The sequence below is a fragment of the Aethalodelphis obliquidens genome, unplaced genomic scaffold, assembly GCF_003676395.1.
Source record: "Aethalodelphis obliquidens isolate GAN/ISIS:26980383/991018 unplaced genomic scaffold, ASM367639v1 scaffold5, whole genome shotgun sequence".
Classification (NCBI taxonomy): domain Eukaryota; kingdom Metazoa; phylum Chordata; class Mammalia; order Artiodactyla; family Delphinidae; genus Aethalodelphis; species Aethalodelphis obliquidens.
The window spans coordinates 15,840,950-15,859,101 of record NW_020837949.1 but is presented as its reverse complement, the minus strand read 5'-3'; the positions used below and the strand labels follow the sequence as shown (position 1 = coordinate 15,859,101).

Here is an 18,152-nt window from a genome sequence, read left to right as displayed (position 1 = left end):
ATTACGTGGAGCTGGGAGGTCTCTTGTGGACCAGTGTCCTGAAGTTGGCTCTCCCACCTCAGAGGCACAGCACTGACTCCTGGCTGCAGCACCAAGAACCTTTCATCCACATGGCTCAGAATAAAAGGGAGGAAAAGTAGAAAGAAAGAGAGGAAGAGAGAGAGAGAAAGAAAGAAAGAGAGAAGGAAAGAAAGAAAGAAGGAAAGAAGGAAAGAGGATAAAATAAAACAGTTATTAAAATAAAAAATAATTAAAAAAAATTTTTTTAAGTAAAAAAAAAACAAAAATGGATGGACAGAACCCTAGGACAAATGGTGAAAGCAAAGCTATGCAGACAAAATCTCACACAGAAGCATACACGTACACACTCACAAAAAGCAGAAAAGGTGAAAAAATAATATATCTTGCTCCCGAACTCCACCTCCTCAATTTGGGATGATTCGTTGTCTATTCAGGTATTCCACAGATGCAGGTACATCAAGTTGATTGTGGAGCTTTAATCCGCTGCTCCTGAGGCTGCTGGGAGAGATTTCCCTTTCTCTTCTTTGTTCTCACAGCTCCCTGGGCTCAGCTTTGGATTTGGCCCCGCCTCTGCGTGTAGGTCGCTGGAGGGTGTCTGTTCTTCGCTCAGACAGGACGGGGTTAAAGGAGCCGCTGATTTGGGGGCTCTGGCTCACTCAGGCCAGGGGTAGGGAGGGGCATGGCGTGAGGGGCGGGCCTGCAGCGGCAGCGGCCAGCGTGACGTTGCAGCAGCCTGAGGCGCGCCGTGCGTTCTCCCCGGGGGAGTTGTCCCTGCTTCCTGGGGCCCTGGCAGTGGCGGGCTGCACAGGCTCCCAGGAAGGGAGGTGTGTAGATAGTGACCTGTGCTCGCACACAGGCTTCTTGGTGGCTGCAGCAGCAGCCTTAGCGTCTCATGCCTGTCTCTGGGGTCCACGCTAATAGCCGCGGCTCGCGCCTGTCTCTGGAGCTCCTTTAAGCACTGCTCTTAATCCGCTCTCCTCGCGCACCAGGAATCAAAGAGGGAAGAAAAAGTCTGTTTCCTCTTCGGCAGGTCCAGAGTTTTTCCCGGACTCCCTCCCGGTTAGCCATGGTGCAATAACCCCTTGCAGGCTGTGTTCACACTGCCAACCCCAGTCCTCTCCCTGGGATCCGCCCTCCGAAGCCCGAGCCTCAGCTCCCAGCCCCGCCCGCCCCGGCGGGGGAGCAGACAAGCCTCTCGGGCTGGTGAGTGCCGGTCGGCACCGATCCTCTGTGCGGGAATCTCTCTACTTTGCCCTCCGGATCCCTGTTGCTGCGCTCTCCTCCGCGGCTCCGAAGCTTACCCCCTCCGCCACCCGCAGTCTCCACCCGCAGTCTCCGCCCGCGAAGGGGCTTCCTAGTGTGTGGAAACCTTTCCTCCTTCACAGCTCCCTCCCACTGGTGCAGGTCCTGTCCCTATCCTTTTGTCTCTGTTTATTCTTTTTTCTTTTGCCCTACCCAGGTACGTGGGGGAGTTTCTTGCCTTTTGGGAGGCCTGAGGTCTTCTGCCAGCGTTCAGTGGGTGTTCTGTAGGAGTTGTTCCACGTATAGATGTATTTCTGATGTATCTGTGGGGAGGAAGGTGATCTCCGCGTCTTACTCTTCTGCCATCTTCCCCCTCTCTTCTCCAAAAAATTTTTAATTAAAAAAAAATTAAAAAACAATTAAACAACAGAACAAAACAAAATATTAAAAAAATAGCAATCATAATAACTTCCTGGGGTCTCAGCTGTCAATATCCTTGCCCCCACTGTGAGTCACAGCCAACCTCCGCCTCCCCAGAAGGCCCTCCAGCACCTCTAGGTAGGTCTCTGGACCTGCTGTGGGTGCAGCTCTTACTCTGACCTGGCCCAACTCTTGCATGTACTTGCCTCCATAGACCAATCTCAGTTGTGGGAACACTCATTGTCCGTTCAGATATTCCATATATGCAGGGTTTACCGAGCTGATCACAGGGATTTAATCTGCGGCATGTGCAGCTGCATGGAAAGATTTTTGTTCTTCTTCCTTAGTCACCCCACCCCTGGGGCTCAGCTGTGGTTTTAGCCCCAACTCTGTATTTTGGCCACCCACAGCAGTCTGCTCCTGAGGCTACCTTGGAGCACTCGGGTCTGCCCCGCTGAAGACAGGACATGGAGGTGGCATGGCTGCTGGGATCACAGGAGCCCCAGGGGTGACAGGTGAGTGGGGGGGGGGGTAGCCAGTGGCCGTGAAATATCTGGTCCCACTAGTGAGGACGTGTGCTGGGCAGCTGACGGCCATAGGAGTGAGCCTTTCCTAGTGCCTGGTGGCCATTAGGAGAGGATCAGCCTTGGTGGAGGCCTTTCCTAGTACCTGCAGGCAGGTGCTCTCAGCAGGCATGAGAAGGCCAGCCCTCGTAGGGGCTTTTCCTGGTGCCTGGTGGCAGACGTGTGTGTCTCGAATGCATTTCAAGTATCCTCCGTTTGTACTCTCCTCCTCTCAAGATTACTGGTTTTGATAGCATATTTGTGTGTGAATGATTTCCTACCTTTACTGTATGTTTGCCTTTACGGGTGAGCTTTCCCATTTCATAATTTTCTTGTATCTAGTTGTGGCGTTTTCTTTTCTGCCTAGGAAAGTTCCTTTAGCATTTGTTGTAAAGCTGGTTTGGTGGTGCTGAATTCTTTTAGTTTTTGCTTTTCTGTGAAGCTTTTGATTTATTTGTCAAATCTGAGAGCCTCGTTGGGTAGAGTTTTCTTGGTTGTAAGTTTTTCCCTTTCATCTCTTTAAATATATCATGCCACTCCCTTCTGGCCTGCAGAGTTTCTGCTGAAAAATCAGCTGATAGTCTTATGGGGGTTCCCTTGTATGTTATTATTTGCTTTTCTCTTGTTCCTTTAAATATTTTCTCTTTGTCTTTAATTTTTGTCAGTTTGATGATTATGTGTCTTGGTGTGTTCCTCCTTGTGTTCATCCTGTATGGGACTCTGTGCTTCCTGGACTTTGGTGACTGTTTCTTTTCCCATGTTAGGAATTTTTTCAGCTATTATCTCGTCAAATATTTTTTCAGGCTCTTTTCTCTCCCTTTTCTCCTTCTGGGACCCCTATAATGCAAATGTTGACGCATTTGACATCCCAGAGGTCTCTTAAACTGTCCTTATTTTTTTTCATTCTTTTTCCTTTATTCTGTTCCATGGCAGTGATTTCCACCACTCTGTCTTCCACCTCACTTATCCATTCTTCTGCCTCATTTATTCTACTATTGATTCCTTCTAGTGTATTTTTTCATTTCAGTTATTGTATTCTTCAACTCTTTTTTGCTCTTTATGTATTCTCTTTGCTAAAAATTTCTTGTAACTTGTCAGTCTGTGCATCCATTCCTTTCCCAAGTTCCTGGTTCATCTTTATGATCATTACTCTGAACTCTTTCTTGGGTAGACTGTCTATGTCCACTACATTTAGTTGTTCTTCTGGGTTTTTATTTTGTTCCTTCACCTGGGACATATTCCTTTGCACTCTCATTTTGTTTAAAACTCTATTTGTATTTTTATGTATACAGTGGGTTAGTTATGTGTGTTGGCCTTGGAGAAGTCACCCTCTGTAGGGGATGTCCTATGTGCCCCAGCAGTACACTCTCCTCTTACCATCTAGGGCCAGGGACCAGCTAGTTCCACTGGAGGTGCTGACCTGTGTTTGCAGACTCAGTTCCACAGGCTGGCAGATCATGCTTTTCTTGCTTCTGGTGTCTGCCCCCTGGTGGGTGAGGCTGGTCTAGAGGCTTGTGCAGGCTTCTTGGTGGAGGGGCTGGTGCCTGTCCACTGGTGGGTGGGTGCAGCTGGGTCTTGGCCCTCTGGTGGGCAGGGCTGTGTCAATGGGTGTGTCTAGAGGTAGCTGTGGGCTCAAGAATTCTTTAAGGCAGCCTGTCTGCTGATGACTGGGGCTGTATTCCACCCTGTCGGTTGTTTGGCCTGAGGTGTCCCAGCACTGGAGCTAGCAGGCTGTTGGGTGGGGCCAGGTCTCCATGCCAATGGCCCAAGATGGCTGCATGCAGCCAGAGTTCGTGTAGGTAAACACTCCCTGTTATGTCCACTGCCAGCTTTCATACCAGCGAGAGCCACAGCCAACCCCTGTCTCCACAGGAGACCCTCTGACACCAGCAGGTAGGTCTGGCCCAGGCTCCTATAGAGTCACTTCTCCCCCAGGCCTGTGGAGCTCCTACAATCAAACCCACTGGCGCTGGGGGCTTCTGCTCCCAGTGCCAGACTCCTGGGCTGGGGAGCCTGGCATGGGGTTCAGAGCTCTCACTGCTGTGGGAGAACTTCTGCAGTATCATTCACCTGTTTGTGGGTCACCCATCCAGGTAGTATGGGATTTGATTGTATTGCAGATGTGCCCCTCCTACTGTTTTGTTGTGGTTTCTTCTTTGTGTCTTTGCATGTAGAATGTCTTTTTTTTTTTTTGGTGGATTCGGCCTTTTTTGTTGATGGTTGCTCAGCCTTCAGTTATGATTTTGGTGTGCTCATGAGAAGAGGGTAGCTCAAGGCCCTTCTACTCCACCATCTTGTCTCTCTCCTCTCCATTTCAAACTTTTCGGTGTATTTCTTGCACATTTTTTTCTCAGTCTGAGTTTTCAGAGTTGTACCTTATCACTGTCAAAGTTTTATATCTTTAATTTTAAAGACATGCTTACAAGCTACAGGGAATAAAAAGGACTGAGGCAAACTTAATGTTAGGACTTCAATGTCAGACCAACTGGATTTAATGAATTAACTGCTCCAAGGTGAGAGCATTTTACCTGTCCCCTGCCCCACAGTGCAAAGAACAGGGCTAGAGATATGATAATATGCATTTCATCAATGTAATCATCCCCAGCATATTTTCATAGGTGTAACTTACTGAGTTCTTACTATGTGCTAGGCATTGTTCTAAATAGTTTTCTAGCAATATCTCATTTAATGTCCATAACAATTCCATTTGGTTGTTGGTGGTGTTTTCTATATTTCTGATGAGAAAACTGAGGTTCAGAAAGAGAGAGCTACGTGAACAAGTTCACCCAGTTTCTAACCAGCAACATAGGTGCCAAATCCATGACTGTCCACACTGGTTCAGGAAATGCCAAGCAGAAAAGAAATCCACCATGACCTAATTAGATGGAGCGGTGAAGGAGAAACATCCTTCCTTGTTATCAAGACCATATCCTCCATGTAGTTGTAACACATAATGGATATTAAGCATCCGTCCTCTGTGTAAGTTCTGGTCCTTTCCATCTGTATGAAACTGAGCTAATTATCTTTACACCTTTGAAGTGATAGCCTGTAGATTTGAGGAACTAGCAACCCGTGGCTTGCTGTATCGATCTCTGGGAATAAACACACACAGAAAATTCCAAGGATTGAATCCTACAACAGGTGTGGGGTTGAAGCCATGGATGTCTTATAAAAAGACATTTTAGATTTTTTTTTAAACATCTTTATTGGAGCTTTACAATGGTGTGTTAGTTTCTGCTTTATAACAAAGTGAATCAGTTATACATACACACATGTTCCCATATCTCTTCCCTCTTGCATCTCCCTCCCTCCCACTCTCCCTATCCCACCCCTCCAGGTGGTCACAAACCACCGAGCTGATCTCCCTGTGCTGTGCGGCTGGGGCAAATACTACTCAAATGGTAAATTTTGGGGGAGGCTTTAGCAGTTTCCAAAGTGAGGGCTTTGAACAGTGATCATTTTGACACTTTTTCATCTTTATAATGAATCTTCTATAAAAAAGATTCCCATCAGAGAATCCCACCACTTGAGAGAAGAAAGAGGCCCAGAGACCATCAGTTGTACAGTCTTGTTTACAGATTAGGAAACTCGGGCCCAGGGAAGGCAAGAAACATACCTGGCTCCTCTGGAGCAGAGCTGGGGCTGGAATCCAGTGTATTCTCTTCTACCACGAGTATCTGTTTCATCCTCATAGCCCCTTCAGCTGGAATCTAAAGCATTTGAACATTGCATGTGACACATGTTGCAGATGAGAAGTCCCTGAGCTTTGGTGAACTCTCCCTGTCACTAGTTAGCTCTGTGATCTTGGGCAGTGTTTTAGTCTCTTGGAAGCCACAGTTTTCTCCTCTGCATGGTGCAGTTGCTGGACTTGCTATCTGGAGTCATTTTACTACCCTAACATGTGACTCTGTGATTTTAATCTATCCGTGAATGAACTTCTACTTTTCACAAAGCACATGATCTTCTTTTTCCTCATTAAGATTCTCTGCATTTCTAATGAAAAATGACTTTGGAACCAGAATTCCAAAGACAGACAAGCTCTAAGTAAAAGATAAGAGAGACATTTTCAGATATGCAAGAACTCAAAAATTTATTTCCCTAGTTCCTAGTTTTAATAAGCAATTTGTGGCTATACTTCAGCACACCAAGAAACTAAGATACATGTGGGCATCAAGAAGTGACAAGACAAATGCAGAAGCCAGAAGGAGAACATCCTAAGGAGATAATTGGTCAGTTCATCAGAATTAGAACAGGAAGCCAGTGGACTCTGAGAAGGATGCCTTCACGAGAAAGAATGGAATGGATTCCAAGAAATATCAGGGAGCTACATGATACTAGGGATGTATTTTTTAAAAATTATGTGTGTATGTGTGTGTTTTATCTTTCAACAAGAACAGAGATAAATAATGAACACCAAGAGAAAGAAATTCATAAAAACAAAATCAAAGAGTCTAAATATGAAGGCAGAGCGATCCAAAAAAAGTCAGAAAAGTGAAATTCTTTGATCCAGATGAAGGAACATTGACTTTCACTGGCATTGGGGTCATGGTCTTGAGTGGTTTCAGGAAAGTGTGATTGTCACACACTATGACCCTCTGCAGTGCATACTAACATGCCAGGCTAGTGACACTCCATGCCCCTGCTTCCAACTCTTAGGATAAAATTGGACAACACATAGAACTTCTAATACCGGTACCAGACAGGGTATAAAAGTTTACATCTGTAACAGGGAATATAGTTAACAGAAGTTGAGAAGGGGAAGAAGGGAGAAAAGATGGGAATGTGCTAAGATTCACACAAAATCTTCTTGGTTGCCTCTGTGACCAGAGAGTGGCAGGAAATGGAACTGAAGTGGGACAACACAGGAGACTGTAATGTTTTGTTAAGAAATAAAAGCTGGGTAGACAGTAACAGGCATTATTCCCAGCCTTGTGTGAGCTGGTTACTGTTCCTCATCAATTTGGGTGGTTCTTTCTCCAGTCTCAGGTAGTTTCCTCACTAGCAAACACTGATAACTATTTTACTGACTAATTGAGTGGGGGGTCTCTGCAGATCTCTGGGGTTATCTCTCTGTTCAGATCTCTCTTCTCTAATACTGGGCGCCATGAGCTCTAGCTGCCTTGGTCTCCCAAGCGCTCAGCTCTGTCTCCCCAACTCAGGAAATCTGCCAGGCTCTCCCTCAATTTCCCCTCCCTGAGCTACTGCCAGGAAACTCTCTGAAGTCTGTGAAATGGAGAAATCATAGAGCTCATCTTATTTGATTCTCATCAACCAGGGATTATTGTCTTTTTTTGCCTGAGTTCCAGTGTCTTAACAATTATTGTTTTATATACAGAATGTTTTTTTTATTCAGTTGGGAGAGTAAATCTGGCCTCTGTTAGTCCATCTTGAAAGCAGAAGTCATTTTTTAAAAAATTTCTGATTTATCAGAGGTCTCTTTTAGTTTCTGCCTTCCCAGACAGCCAACTCTTTGCTTACCTCCCAATTTTGAAAACCTAACTTAACCCCCTAAAAGATAATATTCACACCAACTCCATGTAACAGCCAGTAACCAAAGAAAAGAAACTAATTGTAGTTCTAATTTTTATTCTATACATTTCCACACAATTCACAATACAGAAAAAGTGTCCAAAAAGTAACTGTAACTAGTCATTTCTTTTTCAGAGATTAGTTCAGTCTCCCAAATTAATTCCATTGAAAATCTCTGTAGAGCAACACAGTGATCAAGATACTTTGTATAAATAGGAAATGCAAGAAAATTAGGGAAAAATACTTTATGACTTTGTTACAAAAAAACTCCATTCTTCCCCACCCCACCCTTCCCACCCACCCTCCCTCCATTTCATATTATCTGGATCCTACTTCACCTGGAAATAAAACTTCATCATCCTCCTGCCACAGATGCTACTCTTTTTTGGATTCCACCTGCCAGCTGGCAGCTTTGCAAAAGCATGGCTCTGGGATGTGATAGGGCAGAATCAGAAATTATGAAAGAGCCCTTTATAATGTGACTGCAACTCTTCCTACAGATACAGCCTTTGAGAGTGGACTACCCACAGGCAAGGGCACTGTGGGTGCCCAGGAACTTTTTCCCACTCAGGAATCAAATTAACTGAAATATATTCATTCTTATGGAACTGAGATTGTCCTCTATTTCTTTACAGGAAGGGTTTTCCTCATTTTCAATCAGCTGTAGTCCATATAATACGCAGATTCATGGCTGTCAACTTAATTATTGGTAATTAAAAAGAAACAAACAGCCTAGCTAACCTTTAACTGAGACTAATGTGAACCCTAACTTATCAAAGATGTGTTTTGCAAAATATTCTATTGTGCTAGAATATTTTGTCTATAAAATTTCCAAATCTCACTCCCCAGGATGGCAAGAACCCCACACTTCCCAGCCCACAATCAGGATGTTAGCAAGCATCAATCTAGGTTCCAGTTGCACTGGAAATTATACATGTCATCAAAGCCTCAGTCCAACCAATGGAGGAGGGGGGCAGGGGATGGAAGATGTTACTGTTAATAAAACCCAAAAGGTTGGGAACCATTTGGATTCATTACACAAGTTGCAGTAAATATCAAAGCTAAACTCTATCTTAAAAGTTGATAAATCTCACTAACCTATTGGAGAGAAATTACTCATAAATTTAAAGCAAAATATAGGATAAACCAATTTATGGCTGTCATCTGTTTATTTTTACAATTTGTAAACATCTCCTATCTCTGTAATTCTTAAGAGGAAAGGTTATATAGTCTCAGAATTTGTAAGGATTATGAAAAACTTCCTAAGTTGTCCTTATTTTTCTCAAATTTTATCATAGATCTGCATAAGTCTGTGGTCTAACCTCCTAATGAACACTTAGAGAAACTCCTTCAAAATCAAGCCAGTCCTTTGGAAAGCTCTACTAGAAAGTGCTTTCTATTAGCAGAGTCCTGTTTTCCCCTAAATTCCAGACATAATCTAATTCTTCTAAGCAGCATATGTTGAAAATTTCACAACTGATACTCCTTGAAGCCACTCTAAACAAGTTCACTTTTTTTCTGTATCTTCTGAATTTGCTTTTCATGAGGATCAAAGTTTGCTGAGGGACATATTATTTATTTGTGGGTCACTATGGCAATTTAAGACTAAGAGCCTTATTATTATACTACACTTGAGAATTTTTTCCCCCATTACTGTTTTTTCTCACCTTCCCGAGATAGAGGCAGGAGGGGCGGGGGACAAGGTGGGGTGGAGCAGTTCCCTGAGCGAGACTCCAGATATGGGCCCGCTTTTCAAGGCGACCTCAAGAATGACTCCCACCCCCATGCAGCCAACCTGGAATCTAGGAGCTCATGGAAGTAAGGGAAGGATGGCAATTAACACTAGTTCACAGGCAGAAACATCACAGAACATTAGTCTAGGGATATGAGGTTGAGCTCTAATTCATGACAGTAGGTTATAAAAATTGCCTCCATGTTTTTTGTACCAGAAAATACAGGAATCTTCTGCCCCCTTCTCCAAGCCCCAGTCCCAACTGCACACCCCAAACAAAAAATGGGTAGAAAGTAGGAAACTGAACACTAGATCCTTTGTTTTCACTTCAGTTCCTGAACTTGTGACTGTTATGCCTTTGTAGAAACATATCTTATTCAGGAGATTTGGGAATTGGCAAACAGTGGTGGGTGTATGTGTGTGTAAGCAAAGCAGATTTCTTTTAGGGTCATGAAATACCGGTTTCTAAATGATCTGGGATATATTTACAATGTCTGCTGTTTTTACAAAAACGCTTTCATTGCATCTATACGGCAGGAACCTGAGAAAAGGGGCTCTGGCTGAGTTCTGCCCCAGTCCAAAATCACAGAAATCAAAACCTGGAAAACATCACAGATGTCTTTTAGTCCAAGCAGTTTGCTTTAACATGATCCCTGATCTGGTTGTTCAATTTTCACTTACATACTAGAAGAAATACTCGCTGCGATAAGTTCACTGTTGGAAAGCCCAATCCACTTTTCTGGATGTAGTGTTTAGGGAAAACGAAACCCTTACATAAGAAATAAAGCGCCTCCTCTCCCTGTCTGTTGTGATCTGGTCTGTCCTTGTTTTCTTCTGCAAACTGTCCGCCCTACAGAACTTGAACCTCGCAGTCCTAGTTAAGCCACATCTCCTCCAAACGTTCCTATTCCCAATCCAAATTCGGCTGCTTCCCAGATCAAACACCCCTCTTCTACGTATTCATCAAACTGCTCACAGAGGGGCCTTGTAAATACAAGGTTCAGAACAGAAGGATATCTCAGGCCTGTCCGTTCTTTCTACCTCAAGCGTGGCATCTTCCCATAGGTGCATTAGACCTCTGCGTATGTGACTGTGTATGATGGATTTAGCCTTGTATACCCACCCCAAACGTCAAGCAATGGGACCTTGAATGGCAAGACCATTTCAACACTTTCTGGTGCAGCGTTCTGTAATAATATTATTCCAATAGTGGCTTCCAAGGAGAGAAAATAATACCAACATTTTTAAATGCTGAGAATCACAAAGTAGAGAAGCCAGGAAGGCCCCTTCAGTGTTATTTCGTGAAATCCATCCCAGTACCAAAATATTTGCCCTTTTTTTCCCCTTGAAATATTTCCAAGCTGATAAGCGTCTGAGAGCAAAAATCCTAAATTTTTCACACCATATTCTCCCTCAGTCCTAACCAACCCACGCTGTGGAATCTTAGGTAAATATTTTTTCAAGGATTCACCTTCTAAATAATGGAAAACTGAATGATGGATGTAAAGTAGCATTGCAAGCAATGGTGGAAAATCACCAATGGTGGAAAACATCTATTGTAGACACGTTAGTCGGTAATATCTAAAGATCTCAGTTGTGCTGTAGTTCTGCCACTTACTACATGCATCTGTGTTAGTTGAATTCATTGCTCTGAGATTCCATTTATTCATTTCAAATGCACTATCTGCATTATCCACCTCAGGGCTTTGTACTGAAGCTCAAAAGTGTCAAAAATGCATCAAAATGCTAAAGCAGTAACAGTCTAAAATTACCGAAATTGTTACTAATAAATTGTACAGATTTGAGTTGTTGAAATTATTTTTATTGAAGCCTATATGCACTAAATGATTGAGAAACAAGATAGTTTCAGTTGTTCCCATCACTAAAGTCTCCCATGTCAGATGCCATTTGGCTCAAAATACTGAAACTATGGAAAATGGGTAAAACCCAGAATCATCGCTTTCTCATTTCCATGGGTAAACCCTCCCTTGTAATTATCATGCCAGTAGCAGAAGCCAAGGCACTTTCCATGGTTGCCTTTCAATTACATTTACTTGGACCCCAAATATATTTTAGGCAGAATTTTCTTCTGTGGTTATTCCAGATTACATTTAATTCTAAGAATATCAAATCACAGCACTTTTTTATATTGAATGGATAGTAAAACAGATTTGTAATAGGACTTAAGAATGTCTAAGAATATTCATGAAAATCCATAATGCTTCCGGAAGTGTTCTGGAGTAACTTATACCTCTTAGTATGCTTTCTTTTCATTAGCTCTTAAATTCATGCTTAGTTTTGAGATTTTTAGATGATAACTAAATGTCATCCTCTTTAGAGACTCTGTTACAAAGTAATGTTTTAAAAGATTTAAAGTCAAGATTTTTATAAAATTTTAAAATGAAACCCTGCCATTCAACAAAGTCATTTTAAAAGAACGTTTAAAAAACTCCCAGAATCTAATCCAGCCCCCTCAGGTTCATGTCCCGAGTCACAACACCCCTCCAGGTGGTCATGTAGCCTCTGCTTAAACACTCCCCATGACTACGAGTTTCTAATTCTGGGCCCACTCTGCTGTTGGACGATATTTATGCTTCACCTTTATATTCGGTCAAAATCCACTGCAAGTTCTGCCTCTTGTTCCTACTTCTGTCCTTGAGAAATAGGATAAACAGTTTTGGCTCTCATTTTAGTCGTGTTTCTAAGTCTCATCTTAAAGTCTTGGTTTCAAATCCATTTTTTAAGAACAGTGCCAAGACCCTAAGGAAAAGCGAATGCGAACTATTTCTTCTTTCATATTCTCGTTTCATAGAACTAAAATACGGCTAGCTAAAGAACGATGGTACAACAAAAGCTGACCTGCAGGGCATGCTCCCCTAGTACCATGGGCTTCTCCTGTACAGAACTTATCAGATTGGAATTTGTATGTTCTCCTAGACTGAGCTCCATGAGGTCAGGAGTTTTGTCTCTTGCGTTCATTCTTATATTCTTGGTACGGTGCCTGCATCAGAGTAAATGATAAACATATTTCACAATAAATGATTAAATACATGATTGTGTGATCAATTCTGTGAACAGATGATTGCAGGTGAAATGAATGAATGCATGTATAAAGAGACTCTAGAATCTGTCCACCATGACGATACCATCCAATATTCAAATCTCTGCTTTAAAATGTAATGCTTCAACAGCCTAAGAATTATTTTTTCTGCTTTTTTTGGGGGGCGACCAGTTCAGTAACTCTTGGTGTCCTGGGCAAGCACATTGTCAGGAGCACTATTCCTTGCTTAGTTCCTATTTTTAGGTTTCTTACTAAACTGTGGGGAGATGGTCTAGAATCCACAGACTGCCAGTAGGGGTATAACGTGCGTATAATCCAGTCACCCAGGTGACTCCGTGGAGTGCACTGTTTACATCGCTGGGTGTGGAAGCAGCTGCTACGATTGGGTACTTTTGTGGTGTGACTATGACAGAAATTTGCTAAATCGATCTGGGAGATTACTTCTCAGAATAAGGGCTGTTGTAAATATACAAGCTGATCAAGGTCAGTGGAAGTCTCTTTGTCCTTCAGGAAAAAGGGATACTTGTCCCAGAGAGGAATTTCATTTTGATCCATTTTGAGCATAACATCTGGGGGAGACGGACAACTGTATTTCAGAGTCATTGAAGGTAGTGGCAGAAAGTCCAGGAGCAGGACAGTTGCCATGGGCAGACAATCAGAGGGACTAGCTATGGGGTGATGACCAGGACACAGAAAAGGGGTGGAGCCAAAGTCAGTCTGAGAGGCTGGGCAGAGGAAAAACCATAGGACTTATAAAAATCAGCTGAATGGCATTTAGAGAATAAGAAAGTTGAGATATTCAGAGATGGTTCTACTAAGACCTGGGCAGAAGTTATTTTATTACTAAATAAATGTTAATTAGAAAACTCTCTAATGGACATTCTACTTTTTCCCCCTAAAATGAAAATAATCCATTTAAGTAGAGCAATTAGTAGTTTTATTGGATGGTTATGACAAGCCAGTTTAACAACCATCTATTTTATTTTTAAATAGCATAATTGCATAAAATATCATGCTGTTCTCAGTGATTTCATTAGCTACTCCTACTAGAAGGAAGCCTAGCTACTCAGACCGCACCCATATCCAAGTTACTATGGCTTTTCGCGGTAGCTTACCAGAAGTAGACATCATTAGGCAGCCTACTGAGTGAATCCTGTAACTCAGCCTCGTAAAGGGGTCTAAGCATCACAGAGGACGGAACTCTCCACTTGAGATCCACAAATAGCATAAACAAGTCTCTGGGCTCAGGTAGGTTTCATGCTTCATGGAAGGTAACAAAAACAATTACAAGACCTCTTGGCCATAGATTTTATGACACAGGCAAGAGCAAATGCCATGTGCGATTGGAGTGCTCCAGTAATAGAACTAAGCTTAGTAACAGTAAAAATAACAAAGAATAAATGAAAAATTTCTGTTACCTTATCTTTGTCTGTTGGTGTTAACTACACAGGCACAGATGACTAGCATGCTTCTAAAATGTTTTCTTAAACCTATGCAATATGTGTGTATAGGACATATACACATATATGTATACAAATAAATGCATTCCTCTATGTGTATTGGGGCTTGTATATGCACAGAGTATTTCTGACATAACATACAAGCAACAATGTTTATCGATATTCCCGCTGTTTATCTTGGGGGGCGGGACAGAGGACACTACACCAGCAGAGAGGGACAGCTTGACTTTGCATGTGATACTCTTCTGTGGTACTAGAACTTCTTATAAAAAGCACGTTCTACTTTTATAATTTAAAAATCTAAGCATTTAAAATAAAAATGACATGTAAAAAAATAAAACTGCTGCACCCACATTTTCTAAGACATGGATATTGTGAGGAGTCTAGTCAATAAATTCCAGAAATCCTTTAGGCAAAGAAACTGTTACTAGGTCTAAATGAAAACTACCTACTTGTTGAGTATGTCTCAATGCAAACGGATCTGCCTACGCACTAAGGCCAGCTAGGATGGAAGGATGGGGAACAACGGGTAATGTGAGGCTTTCCAGCATCTGTCACTAGTTTCATGGCTGTGTACTTGCCAGCTAAATTCTCTGTTTCAGAAATTGCATTCATTTTAGGTCATAACCTCTACAGAGGTAACCAAAACTCTCCAAGTGACATTCCCGGCTGTGGTGTTTATTTCATTCCTGGCTTCTGTTCTTTATCAAGTCCTTGAATGTGATCAAGCATAGCTCAACTGGGTTCTTTTTCATTAAACGTGTAATACTGGAATATAAGGCTGCACAAATGACTGCCTTTAAGGTTATATAATGTTGGCTTTTAATAACTCTCCATTTCTCATGCCTCTATCAGTCTAATCTAAAAATGGAATCCCAGAGCAGACAGTGCCACGACATGGAAGGCTCTTCTGAGCCAAACACAGAGGATTGGCAGCTAAGCTAGCTACTCTTGGCAGTACCATCTCAGTTGGTTTTGTAGAAAATTGTATTTCTATAGGTATATAGTTTTATGTCTCTTAAAGTAATGTGGATTTTCAGACCAGGGCCAGACTGTTGCTTCTATACTTCCCGATGGCCCATTAGAGGGGATACTACCTACCCTAAGCTGAGTTGGAAACTCCTGAGTACATTCTCTTTGCTCTTTCTAAAGCCCAGGACTGTCACATGCAGTGGCAAATTTTTAAAAAAAAGCTACAGGAGGTAGATTTAATGTTGAAGCCATTAAATAGGTCACTGTTCTGATCATTTTTGATGCTTTTTTTTTTTTTTGTAAAACCTAAGTTCTCTGGGTGTTTGCCTTGGTCCTATGTCATTCCCCATCAATAACATAGGACATTAATGTCTTTCTTTTTTTGCTTTGGAAGAATTTCCAAATGCACCAGGACCCCTACAGTAGTCATTACCTCATCTATTTCCATATCAAGGATTTACGTATGACTTCAGTTGGAGCTATTTGAATTGGCCCATAGCCACCTGTACCCTCAATTTTCTCTGGGCCGCTTTGAAGCATACCAGAGAAATATGAGACGGTAGTTGGTGAAAGCAGAGTCCTTCATCCCAGCAATGGCAGCTGGTAACTGGCTGCAGAGCCAAGTGCTTGGCTCAATCTAGGGAATGGAAGGCACCATTCAAAGCCAGATTCCAGTCTGTCATAAGGATTATATGTCTGTCATCACAACATCTCCTTGACAGTCCCACCAACTGGAAAACTCCCAGCAGAAGCCCAGTGATCAAATTCTCCTGGAGCTTTTTTCTTTCTTCTAGCTTCTGGAAATAATCTACTCCAGTCCCTTTTGCCCTCACCAGAAAACCCAAAACATAGTTCCATTTCTAAGACTGATATATGGAAATAGATTACTCACGACCAACCCATTCTCCCACAGCTGGAAATAACGCCAACCATTTGACTTTGAAACAACTAAGGACAGACTTAGACCCCATCCACTGAGAGGCTATTCCAGCCTAATCCAGTATATATCATCTTTGTACTTTCAAAATGATACGTGACCAAAAGTGGTTCAGACAAGCAAGGCATCACCGCTGGAGCTTTAAATTAAATGTAGAGAGACAGTCATTTATGTTTACATGCAGAAACACTAGGGAAACACTTTATGTCTAAGAACTAAATGGAAGAAGCTCAGAAGACATCGATTTAGTTTAAAGCAAAAAGGTCACCCACTTTCACTTTTGCCTTATACCCAAGTCAAGTAGATCTTTTCAGTGAAAGAAGACTTTTTCTCCTGATACTTTAGTTATCATAGAGTCCTTAATAGAGGTGCCTGTAAGTACCAATGATCCGTGGCAGGATTAGAAGCTGTAATTCTACTGCCAGCAAGATGTTCCTGGCTAGACTCCCACAGTAGTCTGCACTAAGAACATTCTGGTAGGGGAAACAGAAAAAAAGAATATATTTGACCACCCTGTACATGAGCTATGGGGCTATAGTGCTATCAGGTATGACCTTGGAACCTGACAAGTAGTAGCAGGTGAGGCATCCATCAGAAAGATCCAGGCATCTCGGAAATCTGGCAGTGGAACTCATAAAACAAGGCTTTGTCCTTGGGACAAGGCTTACTTGGGGTAATGAAAACCAAAACCTTAGAAGGAAAACCTAAAATGGGCCCCCTCTCACCACTGTACCTGAATCTTTTAGCCTCTGTGCAACATTCCAGCGACTGTTTTCTTGCTTAAGTGAGTTATTTTGACATATGTTGCTACTTTTGCTTTTGCTGTTTTATTTCCAGTCGATTAGCCTGCTTTCTATTATCAGTCAAAAAAGCCTAAAAGTAAACGCTGTCGTAGCGCTCCATTTCCTGTAACCACAGTTCCCACACATGGTTTTCTGCTCTGCAATTTCAGCAGCACTTAAAATTGAGTGGTTCTGCAAACTAGCTGTGGGCCTTTGTTGAATCCATTGCTCATCTCTATTGCAGCAAAAGGCAAAGATGGCTACATGTAGGCAGTACGGAGCTGGACCAACAGCCCAAGCTGAACCGGTCCTCCGTGGCTCTCGGCAACAGCCCTGCCACCTGGGTTGACCCCTGGGTCCCCTCTCTGAGGTACCTCTGAGCCCAGACAACTCCCATGCCACCTTGCCACGCCTCAGAGATATTGCACACAAGCTGACATTATTTCTGTGGCACTTCCCAGCTCCTGTATAACGAAAAGGGATTAAGGAGGGGGAGAGGAGACATGCAAAGGTCACTAAGTAGTCTCGGTATGTTGAGTCGTGGAAATGGAAGCGGTCTGACGGTTATATTTTTGCAGGACAGCCAGAGGGTTTGAAAAGACCTTCAGAGTCTTCTGGTCTCCAAAGGCTGAATGTAAAGAGAACCGATCATATCATATTTTTTAAATTGATGGGTCATTACAGGAGAATTGTGCGGTACGGGGGAAAGGTGAATGCATAGGGGGCGGAGGGAGCAGTGCCATTTATACAAACATCCTTGAATCTTTAAAATAAATTATACAGGTGAACACAGAAGTTCATGCTACTTGCTGGCAGCAATAAGGATCGAATTTTGTGGAATCTGTATTCCACAAATCTCCAGGTATCCTGCCTCGTCCTCAGTGGGCTATCATGTTCTGTTGTACATCTTGGTAGCCCTTAAAACTGGTGGCATGGTCTCAGATAGATTCTTGCAGGAGAGAGACAGATTTATGGATTCCATCAGCTTCTTCCAGGGGAGCTGCCCAATCACCAGGAGGGCACAGGTGATATGCTCGTTCAGATTCTCTCAGCCTGTCTACCAGGGTCAAACAGCAGTTTCCAGGTCCTCATGGCCAATGATCTTATAGTTCTGGCGGCTTTCTAGGTAGGCTGCCAAATCCGGGTCCCCGGCCTGCTGTGCTCTCTCTTGAGGTGTCTTACCCTGTAGGTAACAGTGAAAAGGAAAGAGACACAAACACTTGGGATAAGATTTAAAAAAAAGAAAATCATAGAAACAGAGCTACTCAAAGATGACTTGCTAAAAAAAAAAGATCTTTCCACGTTTGCTGTTTTAGAATTGATGAGACACTTTCAGATCTATTATTTGACAGATGCATCTCATCAAACGTGTGAGATACGCAAGCTCAAGAGAGACGATCACTTTTCAGAGGTGGGGTTCCATCAAAGGAAAG

At 42.7% G+C, this 18,152-nt stretch overlaps 1 protein-coding gene across 1 annotated transcript in view; it reads right to left on the bottom strand.

The window, feature by feature from the left end:
• Positions 1–11,341: 11,341 nt before the first annotated feature.
• Positions 11,342–18,152, bottom strand: part of DGKI (diacylglycerol kinase iota) — a 258,213-nt gene continuing 251,402 nt past the window's right edge. Inside the window, exon 30 of the mRNA XM_027101799.1 lies at positions 11,342–17,902. Within this exon, the coding sequence (XP_026957600.1) occupies positions 17,786–17,902 (117 nt within the window). The 3' untranslated portion in view covers positions 11,342–17,785. The remainder of the gene's footprint in view (positions 17,903–18,152) is intronic.